Genomic DNA, 11,728 nt, shown 5'->3' with positions numbered 1-11,728 from the left:
TGGGGCGCTCCGCGTCCCGAGAGGAGGTTCGGGAGGGAGCCGGGTTTGGCTGCGGCGGAGGCTCGGCCTGGGGGAGCCGAAGCTGTGAGGTTTGGTGACAGCGCCCCAAAAGAAGAGGGTGAGTGTGGCGTCCAGGCCTCACCACGAAGCCGGCTGAGCTGATCCCGGCCTCCTGGCTGGAATGGAACCAGCCTCTGGGCCACCGCGGGGACCGCTAGCTCTCCACTTGGGTGCAGGGAAGGAGGGCGAGTAGCCGGAGGGGAACTGGCCCAGTGTCTTGGCCTAGACCCACAGCCAAGGCTCAGGGTCAGGAGGGGCCAAGCCAGGAAGTTCCCGACCGACTCTTGATTTCCTGTCTCCTGCCCTAGCACTGGGGCTCCCCCACAACTGGGCACCTAGTCCCCCGCTCTTTTCAGCACGTGGATGATCCTGTGCTTGGTTTCCTAACATCGCCCCAAACCCACTCGGGCAGGCCCCCGACCCAACCGCCCTCGCACAAGCAGCCTGGCTGTTCCTCACCAGGAGCGGGAGGTGGGCAGGGAACCCTTGCATGGGTCAGGAGCCCCAGGAAGTGCTGCAGACCCACAGGCCCATCCCATCCTCCAGGTCCTCCACCTGTCTTGGTCCTGTCTTGGGCCTCCTGCAAAACCCGTGGCCAAGGACTCCCTGGATGGACAGAGGGGGCAGAAGCATGCAGTCCCCATGTCTCTGTTCTAAGCAGGCCGCGGAAGTCACACCGCACCCCAGGAGTGGCAGGTCAAGGCTTCAGTGGGTGCTGGCCACAGGGTGTTAGTCCTTGCGTGTCGATGGCTTTGGAGCATGTGTGTGGCCCGTCCCTGCCGGGAAGGGCTGGAGCCCTGGTGGGAAGCAGGGGCTCTGGGCATCTGGCCGGAGCGTCAACAATGCTCCATTATTTCCCCAGCAATGGACCGGCCCTTGGGGAGTATGGTTCAGGCAGGAGGCCGGCAGTGTCCCTCGATCCAGCGGCTGGGCAGGCTGGTGAGGACTGGCTTGGCTACACACAGGAGCTGAGGGGCGCTGGGTGGTGGCGGGACTTGGCAGCTCCCGTCTGTGCCCCCCCAGCGGCATCCTTGCGGCCTGTCCCTCCCATCCCATTCTGTCTCTCTCGACATGGGGGCCCAGGGGCTTCAATCCACAGCCCCACACTAGGCCCCCAGCACAGAGGCCCTGCCCCGACTCAGGGCTGTCCCAGGCGTCCCACCGCTATGTCACTGCTCTTCTGCCTGCTTTCAGGCCGTCGCCCCTGCCCTTCTCCCCCTCAGACCCTGGGCTGGGGTTCGGGCCCACAGGGATGAGCCGAGCAGCAGGGTCTCTTACCCCGAGTTCCGCTGAAGGTGCAGACGGTCGCGGCCACGGGGGCCCCGGGCCGCTCTCGCCCACGCCCCAGCTCTGCTTCCAGCAGCATGGTGGCTGTGGGGCCGGGGTCCAGGTGCTCAGCCACTCGCTCCCGCCTCTGACTCCGCGTCCGCGGAGGGCTTGGCGCTCCCGCGAGCTCCGGTGCCTCGGAGGCGCCCTCTCCGACTGGCTCCAAGGCCACGGGGCCGTGCGCTGTCCGCGGTGCTGAAGGAGGCGCCCGCCCGCCGGTGCCCCGGTCCCGCCCCCTCCCGACCCTTGCCCCCTTCCTTCCCGGCCCCCCACGCAGCCTTCCTTGCGGCCCCCACCTCCTTGCCCCTGCACCCCCGGCCGCCTCCCCGTCGCGTCCCCTTCCGTTTCCCTCCCCCTACTCCCTACCCTTGACCTCCGCCCGGCTCCCCGGCCTCATGCCCCCACCTCACCACACCCCCGCTCCCAGGACTGTGTCCTTCGCGCCCCCGCCCCTTCCCGACCCCACCCCCTCCCCAGTCGCGGCCGCCGCCTCCGCCCAGGCAGGGAGCCGGCCGCGGAAGCACCGCCCTGCACCAGGTGGTTTCCCTCCGCAGCTCCGGGGCGCCAGGCGCGCTCCACCCCAAGCCCAAGGCCACCAGAGGAAGGCGCCACGTCTAGGCTGCAGGCGGGCCGGCCGGGCCTGGCAGCCTTCCAGGCCACACCGAGGTCCCCCTCCCCGACTCGGCTCAGATCCACCTGCTGCTGCGGCCGGAACTTTCCACACTCACCTTCCCCACCCCGCCTCCCGCCGCCGTGCTCAGGCCAGGCCCTGCCAGCAGGAAGGGCCAGGTCAGACCTCCCTGCTCTGCCCGGCTCTGTCCCGCAGGGTGCGGCACTGCCCAGCCCAGCAGCCCTGGCTCCTCAGGGCCCTGGGGCCTGGTGGAGCCCCGGGGACACTGCCATGCTGGCCTCCACCCTGGCCCACTCGCCGGTGGTCCTGGGCAGAGGACCCCTTTTCCTTCCCACCGAGGCTGCGAAGGCAGATCCACAGAGCCTGCAGCTGATCGGTCTTCCTCCCAGGCCACAAAAAGTGGGGCCCCCTCTCCACTGGAAAAGTGGGAGTGTTGGGGACACAGCACTGCACAGGTGGCCACAGCCCTGCCGGGCAGGACTCAAGCTGAGTGCTGAGAGAAGAGTGGGGGACTGCGGCTTCCCCTGGGGTCCCGGGTGCCCCCTAACACAGGCCCCTCTGGAGCTTCCTGGCTGCCGGCCACCTCCCCTCCCACACCCTCTCGCCTGTGAACAGCTGCCCGGCAGAAGTCATCCCTCATCGACCCCCATCTCTCACTTGCCACCTAACCCCGGGCTGTCCTCCAGAAAGTTTCTGCTTTAACCAAAGAAAAGCGCAGTTTCCGAGGTCCACAAACCCCAGAAGGGAGAGCAGTGTCCCTAGCGCCCCACCCGGTGGTGGCCAGAGCTGTTTTTTTTCAAAAGAATTACAGTATTTTCCAATGTCAGACTTCTTTATTTCAAAAATGTGCACATTTTAATGTTCATTTAAATACAAAATGGTCACTGGCCTCATAGGAAAGAAAGCCCCCAGTCTGTGCCAACTGGCGTTTTTAACAAAATCCTCCCGTGAAAATAAACACACACGCATGTTACTATGATGTTCACCAGTTTCGATAGACAGCTTTTAAAATTCTCAGAAATTTGGAAAATCTACCTTCAGCGTGCCCGCAGGCGGCACCCAGGTCTGTGCTCCTATGCGCCCATGAACTCCCCTGCCCCCACTCAGTCCCCTTCCTGTGATGGCAACACGAGGACCCAGGCCATGCTGCCCACGAAGGATCTACCGCCAACCGGCCCCCCCAGGAAGTCACAAGCTCATCCCCCCAAAAGGGTAACCTCCAGCCGCAGCAGCAGCCCCGGGAGCTGGCAAAGCCACTGGCGCACTTCCAATGGGCTGTCTGCAAAGGCCGCCCCCAGGAAACAAGGGGCGGACACAGCCAACAGCCACCCCTGCAGCGCGAGGCCCGTCTCCTCTGGGCGGGGTACACCCATGTGTTCGAGTGGAAAGAACAGTGGCCAGTGTCTCAGGGACCTGGTCCTTGCCTGCTACAGGCCAAGCCTGGACTGCTCGAAACACAGCAGGTTCCCGGGCTTAAACCAGCATCCAGCCTGAAAGAGGAAACGCACCTTGAGGCCGAGAACCGAGGCTGCCGGCCCCAGGGCCCTCCGGCATCCGGCCCCACTGGCCTCCGCTGTGAGCCCCAGAAGAGGAAGTGAAAGCTGGAGAGCGGGTTCAGGAGGCAGCGGCGGGGTCTCCCCAGGCGGCGGCACTCACACCTGCACTGCGTGGCCGTGTGCGCTGACCACCTGGTCAGCTTTAGTGAACATGTGAGGGTAAGACAAACTGGAAAACTTGTAATAAATACCACAGTGAGATGTCTGCACGCACACACACCAAGCCCAGACGGTACTAGCACACGCAACCGTTTACCCAAATGAAAGGAAGTCGGGGAGACAGACTGACAAGGAGATGGGCTGACCGCCAGGCATCTCCTGAACCGCTCCCAGGCCGGGTCAGTTCTGCCGCGGTCCCCAGATGCAGGCTCACCACTGAAGGCTTCCCGGCTTTACAGATGACATGCTTAAACGTTACACGGGGAGAAAGGAGAAGCCCTGGGTTGGCTGCAACGGTGGAGGCGGCCCCTAGTTCCCAAGCCCATGGTTCCATTCCAACCTCTGTACCAAGTGGGACCTCTAGGGGCCTCATCAGGCATCATACGACAGAGGGCTCCTCTCTCCCACACACAGCTGCTCCACAGGTGGGCAGACATGGATGCACACGGGAAACCCAGGAAGGAGAAACCGGCCCCTCCTGCCCCGACCAGGGCACCGGGTCCGACCGCCCGACGTGCAGTAAGGCCATGGGAGTGCCCAGGCTCCTTCCCCGCCCTCACCCCGTGGCCTCCTTGGAAAATCAAGCCACAGGAAAGCACCCCACAAACCGGACAGACAGGTCAGAGAGCGCCATGTTCATGTCGCCACATATAAGACGGTCTGGGAAGCAGGGGGCACCAGCTCCCCTCTGGCACGGGGTGGGGAGCTGCGCGTGAGCGGACAGCCAAGGGCCCTGGAATGTCACGAGCTGTGTGTCAACGGAGACGTTGAGCAGGCAGTCTGTTCGTCTGGCCTGCCGCTCACCTGACCTTTGATCGAGACCCATGAAGCCGAGAGGAGCTTTCTGGACAAGCCCGGAGAGGCACACTGGGGAAACCCGGGGTGCACACGCTCCTCTAAGCACCCCACGGCCCCCGACGCAGGTGCTCAGAAATCCCTGCCGGTGACTGAAAGCTGTGCGGGCAGGTGGGCAGACTCCCTACACCGCGGGGGGGTGGTGCTTGACCCTCCACCGCCTGGCCCTCACGCGGAAGAAGAAATACATGACCATGAGGAACAGGGACGAGGCCACGTAGAGCAGGACACAGAGGCTCATGTCCAGGCTAGAGAAACCGGCCCCGAGGGTGGGCACCGTGGCGGCAGGCTCCACGCGGGCCTCGACTCCGTGCGGGCTCTGGGCCCTGACGTCCACTCTGCGGGGCAAGTTCTCCGACAGGTGGGGGCGGGGGCCCGGTGCGTCTGGTGGACGGAAACTACCGGGGTGCTGGCTGCCCCAGGACTCCCGAGGGGCAGGGCGTCCCTTCTCTTGTTCCTCCTGGGGACCCCCGGGGTCTGAGGAGTATGTGTCCAGGACGTTGGCGCGGCTGTAGTGCCACTTCAGGAAGGCAAGCACCTGCCCCTCCTGCCACGTGTCCACGCCCTTGACTTCCTCGTGGCAGGCAGCGCAGAGGTCTGGGCTGGGCCACGGGGCCTTGGGGAAGCTGGGGTCCTCACTCAGATGGCCTGCAGAAAAGGGGGAAGTCGATGGGAGACCTGCCTGTCAGCCTGAGCAGCACGCTGTGGGCACCAGCCCACCCCGTGCCCACCCAGCCCCGCCACCTGGGAGCGGTCCTCCCCATTCTTGACTCCCGCTGGGCTCTCCTACTCCACTTCCCCACCCCTGCCAGGCCGTCCCCAACAGTACTCCCTTCAGCTTGTCCTCTCTTCCATGAAGGGGCACCTCAAGGCCATGCTGTGTTTGCCCCAGGCCCTGACCACCCCATCAGGATGCTCTTTGTGGGGGAAACTGAGGCCTTCTGCTCACGGCCCCCAGGGGAGAGCTGCTCCCTCCCCACGCAAACCACACGCTCTCTCAGAAAGAGGCCTGTCACAGCCCAGAGGCCACAGGGTCTCATCCAGCTGCGGGTGTCCAGGTCACAGATGCAAAGCAACCCTGTGCCCTCTGACCACCAAAGCGTCCTGACCTGTCACCCTGTCTGCTGGGCCGGTCCACAGGTTGGAGTCTGTGAACACCTGTGCAGTGGACATCCTCGCACACAGCTCCGCACTTACCTGACCGGGGCCGGAGGTCACACAAGAGGTGGGAAGGCTCATGTGTCTAAGGGCTTGAGAACCTGCTGCTAAACCACCTCAGAAATCGTACCGTCGCACATGCCCGGCAGACCCAGAGGCCATCCTTCTCACCCTGCCTATCTGTCCATCTATTCCTGCCATCAGTGAACACTGGCGACCACCACTGTGGAGGTGCAGACAGTCCACGAGAGCCCAGGCCGCGTGCCTCACACAGTCCCTACGCCATGCCAGGTGGCAGCCGTGCTGCCATGGTCCTCACTGAACCACTGTCCTCCTTCACCCACGGGGCTGGGACAGCCGCCCACTTGACCATTTGGCTCAGGGTCTCTGCTAACCGTGCACATGACAAACACGCCCCTCAGCTCTGTATAGCGTGCAGCTCGCAGCCTCAGACAGCTGAGAGGTAAGCTCTTGGTGAGGACACTGATGCATCCCTTCTGTGTGGGCCGGGATAAGAGACCGACAAGGGCAGCGTCTGTCTTCAGGAGCCTGCCATCTGGCAGGAGACTTGAGGACCCCAGTCAGACAGACTGCGGCAGTAAGGTGTGTGTCAGCTCACGGGGTTGTGAGGCAGAGGCTGGGCGGCGATGTGGTTCCCCCCAGGCTGAGGCTGCACGTGGTGCAGTCAGCTCCATGGGCAATCGGCTGTGAGCAGTTCGTCAGTGGAGGGGAGCTGCCTTCAGCCTGTGACCGGCTCCCAGTACACACACAGCATTCTGCACTTGGCCCCTCCTCATCTCCGGTTCCTGGACTCGAACCAGTGACCTGCTGTGCTGCCTGCCAGTCTCGGGCTGTTCCATTTTATGTGCCCATCTTGGGTTCATTAGCCCCAGCAGCCAGCAGCTGGCTCCAATGGGCCTGGAAGGCAGAGCTGCAGCCCGAGTTCAAGGGGCCTCCACCCAGAACCCAGAGAGAAAGTCTTGCCCTAGAACCAGCACCCTGAACTTGGACTTCTACCTACTCTTGCCTAGAGCCAGCACTCTGAATTCAGACTCCTAGCTTCCTAAACCTTAGAGAATGAATTGCGTTAAAGCAGTCCACTCACGGTACTTCCTGTTACAGCAGCGCTAGAGAGCTAAGACACAGGCCGAGGGCCGGACACGGAGTCCTCGTAACGCCGCAGCACAAAACGCCGACAGCGGGACAGGAAATCCAGTCAGACAGGGACGGAGTCGGAGAGCTCGGCGCCTGGGGAGCGAGGGGAGGGCCTGGGCAATGGGAGGGAGGAGTGCCCCCTGCGCGGTGGCATGGACGGGCTGGATGTGGCTCTGGGAGTGGCCGCCCTGGGCGCCAGGACGGGGGTCTGAGACACATTTTGGAGGTGGAGGGTGCTCTCACGGGGGCCATCCTGGAAGCACCTTACGACCCCAGCCCCAGGGACAGAGACGGCTGGAGGCGGACGCGGACGGCACCCACGGCATGTGGCGGCCACACGCACAGACAGACCAATCTCCCTTGGTGCTGGAGCTGGAGGGCGTTTTGTGAAGCAGTGGATTGAATAAAAACCACGAGTTTAGGGGAATTTTCTTTTCATGTCTATTAAGATTTATTTTTCACTGGAATTATTTTTAAGCCTAATTTTAATCTGCCGTTGATTTACGAATAGTTTGTTAAATTCTAAGGAAAGACACGTGGCCCTATTTATTTATTTTTTTTGTAAAAAATCACTCTGATGAATTTGATTTACGGTTTGAGAGTGACTTTAATGACGGTGAAATTCCTCACTGAGAACCTATTAAATTCCAGCCTCCCAGGGTGGACTCTGCTCCGGCAAGGGGACAGTGAGGACACATGACATTTCCTAGGACTAGTGCTCTAAAAGCTTCGCTGACAGGTGGGAAAGGGCCCGGTACGGCTCCGGCCCGACACCTTCCCTGCTGGGTACGGCTCCGCCCAGCTCCACCCCGACACCTTCCCTGTTGGCTGACCTGTGGTGGAGCCCCAACACCTTCCCTGCTGGGTGACGGCTCCGCCCCGACACCTTCCCTGCTGGGTGACGGCTCCGCCCAGCTCCACCCCGACACCTTCCCTGTTGGCTGACCCGTGAAGCCCCGACACCTTCCCTGCTGGGCACCGGCTCTGCCCCACACCTTCCCTGCTGGGTGGCCTGGAGGTCTGGCTGCACAGCCTCGGCCTCCTGCTGTGGCCCCTGCACTGGCATGTGCTTGGTTTCCAACAGCCCCCTGAGAAGGTCACTGTCCCCTGGTCACACTGACGTAGCCCCGGTGGCTAACAGGCCTTGGTTCCCTGCTCGCCCGCAGGTGGGACAGGGCCCTGTCCTCTGGCTGACCCACTCACTGAGCCGACACGGGGGTGGGGCCTCACCTGCCAGGCGGCTGTTCACCACGTTGTGTTTCCTCCAGAGCCATAGCACTGCCTGGTCGGAGGTCTTCACCGCGTCCAGGGACTCCCGTGCCATCGCCTCAAAATGCTCGGCACACTCCCTGCACCCAAAGAAGGTGTGGATGTACCTCCTCATGGTCTGCAGGACCGCCTGGGGGTTGCCTTCAAAACCTGCAGAGAACGAACACTGTCGGTGCTGTGGGAACAGCCAGGCCCCAGAGGCCTGCTGGTCCAGCGGTCAAGTGTACTGAGACTGCAGTCTTAAACCTGAGCTGGGAGCCGGCAGGAGCCAGCGCCAGCCCCTCGTGAGTGGGTACGTGGCGCACCTTCCGGTCAGCTCCGTCTGGTGTGGCCCGGCAGTGTTCCTGGGGAGGGGCCGTCGAGAGATCCTCTGCACTGGCCCCACCAGCAGCCCCAAGGCAGGAGCCGTGGCCACAGCGGCCACATGCCTGAACTCTGCTCTGCTGGCCCTGAGCTTGCGTAAGAGCGCAGTGTGACTGTGGCCGCCAGCCAGAGTCGCCGACGGCCTTCCGTGAGTGGGGAAGCAGTGGCCACGACCAGGCAGCCCCCGTGCCCCTCTGGACGACGGCAGGGCTGCAGGCTGGCGGGGCACCTGTGAGAGGGCGGACTGCACCTGGGAGGCACACGGCGCAGGTGAAGCAGCCCCTGTGGAGGAACACAGCGCGGCGCCCGAGGGGCCGGTCCCAAGGCAAGAGGCAGCTGTGGCTGCTTCATGAACAGAAGACCCAGAGACGCCCCGGGGAAGGTGGCCAGCCTGGGCCCAGCGCCTTAGTGCAGACAACTAATCGGGGATAGAGGGAGAGCACAAAGATGGGGCCATGAGATTAAAACGGATCAGACGTCGCATTAAAAGAAACGCAGCAAAATAATTAGAAAAAACAACCCCATGCTTCAGGGCAGGATGAATCGGCCTTAATCAGCAGTGCGCCCTCACGAGGTCTGTCTTCACACAAGAGTGTGGCCAGGCCCCGCAGGCTCCCCAGCTCACAGGTCAGTGTGGGCAGCCCCCTGGGGCCAAAGCCTGGTCTGAGGACACTCACCCCTTCTTTTGCTTGGAGGGGAGCACCCCAGGTGGCTGAGACTGGCTCCTCAGGCCAGAGTGACTCCAAGGGGGGACAGTGAAGGCCTGTGGGGGCCACATGTGCCCACACGCTAAGTGACATGGTAAGGGCCCTCTCCATGCCACCGGCCAGGGGTGTCTGCACCCCTCTCCAGGCCTCTGGTAACAGCTGCCGCGAATCACGGGGTAATCTCCTTTTCCCGGCCCCCACCCTAATCTTTAAAGTGGGCAAGAATCCCGGCCTCTACCTGGGAGGATTAGGCGCGTGGCAGGCTTTCCAGTAGATGGGGTTTAAGCGTGCAGTAAGGAGAGGGCCCTCCCAAGACATAATCCCCCGCCTTGTCTGACCCAGTTCTCCCGCAGGAGACGCGCTCCTCAGATCCAGCAGCAGCTCGCGCTGCCGGAAGAAGACGGTGTCCTCTGGGACGGTGTGCTCAGGCCCTCCGCTGCCCATGCTTTCTCACTGGGCCAGCAACTGCCTGTCACCTTCTTAAATCATAGGCTTTATTTTCCAGAGTCACTTAGGTTTACGGAAAAACGGCAGAAACTGCAGGGTTCCCACGTGCCCCCCCCCCCCCGCTTCTCCCTCTGCTATCGCCATCCACAGACCTGGGGTGTGGTTACAGCCACTGATGAACCAGTGTGGACAGTACAATGAGCCACTGTTTCTTCTCATTCTGAGTCACGCCACATCCGCAAACAGAGGTCCCAAACCTCTACTCCCTCCACACCGTTAAGGTCGGCTCTACTCTGAGGTGGCAGCTCTTCCCTAGGAGTATTTTAGGCCTTCTGACTTGAGGGGTCGTCTTCCGGCACTACATCGGACAGCGTCTCAGGGCTGTTCATCAGGTTTTCTGGTGATATATCAGACAGTTCCACTGCTGTTCATAGGTTTTCACTGGCCAATTCTTTGAGACGTGGATGGCTCCTTCCTTCTTCTGACTCAAAATGGGAAAAACCAGCTGCAAACATCCATTGTCATTGGAACATGGAATATATGAAGGATGAATCTGGAAAAACTGGGAGTTGCCAAAAATGAGATGGAACACATAAAGATCAATGTCATAGGCCTTAGTGAGCTGACATGGACTGGTTCTGGCCATTCTGAATCAGATGATTGTATGGTCTACTATGCCAGGAATGACAAATTAAAGAGGAATGCCGTGGCATTCATCATCACAAAAAACGTTTCAAGATCTGTCCTGAAGTCCAATGCTGTCAGTGATAGGATAATACCCATACGCCCACAAGGAAGATGAGTTAATGCTACTGTTATTCAAATTTACACACCAACCACTAAAGCCAAAGGGAAGAAACTGAAGATTTTTACCACCTTCTGCCGTGTGAAACTGACCAAACATGCACTCAGGATGTATCAATTATCACTAGTGACTGGAATGTGAAAGTTGGAAACAAAGAAGAAGCATCAGTAGTTGGAAAATATGGCCTTGGTGATAGAAATGACGCTAGAGATCACGTGACAGAATTTTGCAAGACCAATGCAAGTACCTTTTTTTTTTTTTTTTAACGACATAAACAACGGCAATACACATGGACTTCACCAGATGGAGTCCACAGGCATCAGACCGACTACATCTGTGGGAAGAGGCGATGAAGAAGCTCAGTATCTTCAGCCAAAACAGGGCCAGGAGCTGACTATGGAACAGACCATCACCTGCTCAAATGCAAGTTCAAGTTGAGGCTGAAAACAATTAAAATGAGTCCACAAGAGCCAAAATATGACCTCGATTACATCCCTCCTGAATTTAGAGACCACCTAAAATTAGATTTGATGCATTGAACACCAATGACCGAAAACCAGAAGAACTGTGGGATGACATCGAGAACGTAACACATGAAGAAAGGAAGAGGTCATTAAAAAGACAAGAAAAGAAGAAAAGACCAAAACGGATGTCAGAAGAGACTCTTAAACTTGCCCTTGAGCAGAGAGTAGCTAAAGCAAATGGAAGAAATGACAAGATAAAAGAGCCGAACGGAAGATTTCAAAGAGCAGTTCGAGAAGACAAAGTCAATTATTATAACGAAATGTGCAAAGACCTGGAGTTAGAAAACCAAAAGGGAAGAACACTCTCTGCATTTCTCAAGCTGAAAGAACTGAAGACAAAATTTAAGCCTCGAGTTGTAATACTGAAAAATTCTACAGACAAAATATCGAACAATGCAGGAAGCATCAAAAGATGGAAGGAATACAGAGTCACTGCACCAAAAAGAACTGGCTGATGTTCATCCATTTCAGGAGGTGGCATATGATCAAGAACCGACGGTACTAAAGGAGGAAGTTGAAGCTGCACTGAAGGAAGTGGTGAAAAACAAGGCTCCAGGAATTGACAGAATTCCCACTGAGACGTTTCAATAAATGGATGTGGCACTGCAGGCACTTACTCACCTATGCCAAGAGATTTGGAAGACAGCTACCTGGCAAACTGACTGGAAGAGATCCATATTTGTACCCATTCCAAAGAAAGGTGATCAAAGAGA

At 59.6% G+C, this 11,728-nt stretch overlaps 2 protein-coding genes across 2 annotated transcripts in view; both read right to left on the bottom strand.

The window, feature by feature from the left end:
* LHX3 (LIM homeobox 3) overlaps positions 1–1,426 on the bottom strand; it is a 7,149-nt gene extending 5,723 nt beyond the window's left edge. Inside the window, exon 1 of the mRNA XM_007946935.1 lies at positions 1,339–1,426. Within this exon, the coding sequence (XP_007945126.1) occupies positions 1,339–1,426 (88 nt within the window). The remainder of the gene's footprint in view (positions 1–1,338) is intronic.
* Positions 1,427–4,711: 3,285 nt separating this feature from the next.
* The window catches only part of QSOX2 (quiescin sulfhydryl oxidase 2), a 50,857-nt gene continuing 43,840 nt past the window's right edge, over positions 4,712–11,728 (bottom strand). Inside the window, exons 12-13 of the mRNA XM_007947039.2 lie at positions 8,131–8,319; positions 4,712–5,235 (exon numbers count right to left, since the gene is read on the bottom strand). Of these exons, the coding sequence (XP_007945230.2) occupies positions 4,712–5,235; positions 8,131–8,319 (713 nt within the window). The remainder of the gene's footprint in view (positions 5,236–8,130; positions 8,320–11,728) is intronic.

The sequence above is a fragment of the Orycteropus afer genome, unplaced genomic scaffold (assembly GCF_000298275.1).
Source record: "Orycteropus afer afer isolate SDZICR_OR568_19922 unplaced genomic scaffold, OryAfe1.0 scaffold00174, whole genome shotgun sequence".
Taxonomy (NCBI): domain Eukaryota; kingdom Metazoa; phylum Chordata; class Mammalia; order Tubulidentata; family Orycteropodidae; genus Orycteropus; species Orycteropus afer.
The sequence above is the reverse complement of the archived record's forward strand: the minus strand, read 5'-3'. Positions and strand labels throughout refer to the sequence as shown.